This window comes from Orycteropus afer, unplaced genomic scaffold (genome assembly GCF_000298275.1).
Source record: "Orycteropus afer afer isolate SDZICR_OR568_19922 unplaced genomic scaffold, OryAfe1.0 scaffold00217, whole genome shotgun sequence".
NCBI lineage: Eukaryota > Metazoa > Chordata > Mammalia > Tubulidentata > Orycteropodidae > Orycteropus > Orycteropus afer.
In genome coordinates, this window is record NW_006921804.1 from 4355578 (window position 1) to 4358913 (window position 3336).

Here is a 3336-nt window from a genome sequence, read left to right on the forward strand (position 1 = left end):
GCCAGACCGCAGCTCCGTGTGTCTCCTTTTTTGGTATTTTCACACAAATTCTTCTGCTAGTTGGGGTTTAGTCCACTTTTGTATCCTTCCCTTCAAGGCTCCGGGGTCCAAGATTATCTTCTGTGTCTGTGTTAATTGGTTTCCCTTTTCTTTGTTGAAGCGTGTCTGTGCAATCCTTGTGCCTAGTCTGCCATCTTGCTGGAACTCCTCTTATGGTTTCTTGAAGTAGTTTTTTATAGTTTTCTTTGTAGAGGTCTTTTGTGTCCCTGGTAAGATTTATTCCTAAGTATTTTATTTTTTTGGTAGCTATTGTAAATGGTATTGATTTCCTTATTCCTTTTTCAGCAATCTCTTTGCTGGTGTAGAGGAATCCAACTGATTTTTGGATGTTGATCTAGTTGGGGTTTAGTCCACTTCTATATCCTTTCCTTCAAGGCTCAGGGATCCAAGATTATCTTCTGTGTCTATGTTAATTGGTTCCCCTTTTCTTTGTTGAAGAGGGTCTGTGCAGTCTTTCTCCCTATTCCGCCATCCTACCAGAAGTCCTAAAATGAAATTCTTGACAACTTCAGTATTTTCTCCATTTTTCATGGTGTTACTTATTGGTTCACTTGTAAGGATTTTTGTTTTCTTTATGTTGAGGTGTAGTCTATACTGAAGGCTGTGGTCTTAGCTATTACCCATGAAACCCATTGCCATCAAGTAGATACCAAATCATAGTGACTCTGTAGGACAAAGTAGAACTGCTCCAAAAGGTTTTCAAGGCTGTAATCTTTGTGGAAGCAGACTACCATATCTTTCATCTGTGGATTGGCTGGTGAGTTCCAATGACCGATCTTTGACTTAGCAGCTTAGTGCTTAACCACTGTGCCACCAGGATGTCTTAGTCTTAGCCATTAGGCAGATGCAAATCAAAATCACAGTGAGATAACACCTCACCCTCATTAGAATGGCAGTGATTAAAAAAAAAATGCCTAGAAAACAGTAAGTGTTGACAAGGTTGTGGAGAAACCGGACCCCTCATCCATTGCTGATGGAAAGATAAAATGATGTAGTCACTGTAGAAACAGTTTGGCAGTTCCTCAGAAAGCTGAACATAGAACTAACTACCTGCGGTGTAGTAAATTACATAGTGTAGCTTTTCTAGCCATAAGTCTTTGTAAACTCCGTGGTGGAATTTGCCATGAGCAACTGAGTAGCTCCTGATCGTTAAAGTTATCCACCTGGGGTATTTCTGTTGGGAGAAGCACAAAGTAGTTTTCTGGGAAGTTTGCTATCTCTCAGGTATGTAGAACTCTAAAGTTGGGATTTGTTGGTTTGGGCCACTCTGCCAGGCTCAAAGGGAGCCTTCCTAGAGGCAAAGAAGTCTTTCTGACTGCTGGCTGAGAAAGACATGCTGCTGAGAGAAATGCGCTCTTCAGAGAAATGTGCTCCTGAGAGAAACGCACTTTTGAGAGACATGCACTGCTGAGAGAGCGATGTGCTACTGAGACAGCAGACTGTGAGAGACTGATTGTGTTCCTAAACTTGAATTTTAGCCCCTTGCATCCCTAATAAACTCCATAATCTTTGGGTTCTGTGTGGCCACTGCAGCAAATTATTGAACCCAGCAGAGAGGTAGTGGGTGCCACGGGAAGAACAGTTGGTGACAAGGTTAATAAGATGGATGGAGGGTGGCAGCATATCTGTCCTCATAAAAATAGGCGTTGGGCTGATTCTGTCTTCCTCTTGTGTAGTTAGAGAATGTCAGAAGATGCTGCTTCCTTGCCACTTTAGCACTACCATATGAGCCAGCAATCCCAATCCTAGGTATATACCAAGAGGTGAAAGCAGGAATGTAAACAGAAATCTGTATACTTATGTGCACTGCAGCACTTTTCACAATAGCCAAAAGGTAGAAACAACCAAAATATCTATGAACAGAAAAATGGATAAACAAAATGTGATATACACATACAATAGACTAGCATTCAGCCATCAAGAGGAATGAAGTTATGATGCATGCTACAACATGGATGAAAATAGAAAACATTATAGTGAAATAAATAAGTCAGTTGCAAAAAGACAAATACTATATGATCTCATTTATATGAAATAAGCAGATATATATAAACCAAAAACTAATATTGATTACCAAGGGTATGAGGAGGGATAAGGGGTGGAGGAAGAAAGAAAATAATATTCACTGGACATGACTGGATGTTGCGAGGGCAACAGCACTTTTCTCTGAAGTTTGATGAATAAAGGGAAGGATTTAAATCTACTTCCAGGCTTTCTAATATGAACTACCTTGCCTTTATTCCTCTTCCTTTTCCTCCTCCTCCTCCTTCTCCTTTGGGGCTGGGTGTATGTATCATGGCTTTTCCAATGAACTTCAATCCATTGAAGTCATTGTTTTTCATGCCCAAATTATCCCATTTTTGGCCACTGGGAGTCCTTTCAAGCAGGCTCCCTAGTCATCTTGACATGACCACATGAGTCTGGTGTGCTTCTTTGCTTTCTGGTATAGATGATACATATTTGGCCCCAGATCTGAAGTCAGTCATTATTCCAAAGAGCCTTTGAGTATTTTGTTCTTTGCCTTATTTTCATTTTTCCTGTGTCTTTTTATGTGGGCGTGTGGTAAATATATATGTAGCAAAACAGTTGCCATTTCAACATTTTGTACACGTACTATTCGGTGACATTAATTATGCTTATCATGTTGATTAACCATCACAATTATCCATTTTCAATCTTTCTTTTCTTGTAATGCAGGTTCCTATATCAAGCCTGAGGGACACGGTCCTGGAACTGGCAGTGTTTGATCAACACAGGAGAAAGTTTGATAATTTCAGTTCACTAATGTTGGAATGGAAATCCTCAAATGAAACACTAGCCCATTTTGAAGATTATAAATCAATGGAGATGGTAGCAAAGGATGATGGCAGTGGACAGACTTGGCTGCATGGTATTGAAAATTCCCAACTCCTTTCATTTACCTGCTGAATGGCTTTGCACTAAGTATTTCCTTATGCGAGAAGATTTTATTATACTTTTATTAAATATCATCTTGATCTTTGTCTTTTTCAGAAATATAATACTGAATAATCTTTGTTTGCAAAGCTAGGGTCTAGAATTTAACATTTCTCACAAGAATATAAAATTAAATTAATGTAAAAATGTAAAATTAATGTAAAATGAGGAGAGACAATGCAGGGACACCAGAGTAGCAGGCCGGAAGAGCAGGGAAGGGGATAAAAGTCTTGAGCCCCAGGCTTACAGGTGAGGAGAGACAATGCAGGGACACCAGAGTAGCAGGCCGGAAGAGCAGGGAAGGGGATGAAAGCCTTGAAC

General features: G+C 39.9%; 1 protein-coding gene across 1 annotated transcript in view; it reads left to right on the forward strand.

The window, feature by feature from the left end:
- NUP210L (nucleoporin 210 like) overlaps positions 1-3336 on the forward strand; it is a 289674-nt gene that overhangs the window by 161469 nt on the left and 124869 nt on the right. The window contains exon 17 of the mRNA XM_007948554.2: positions 2758-2950. Coding sequence (XP_007946745.1) covers positions 2758-2950 — 193 coding nt within the window. The remainder of the gene's footprint in view (positions 1-2757; positions 2951-3336) is intronic.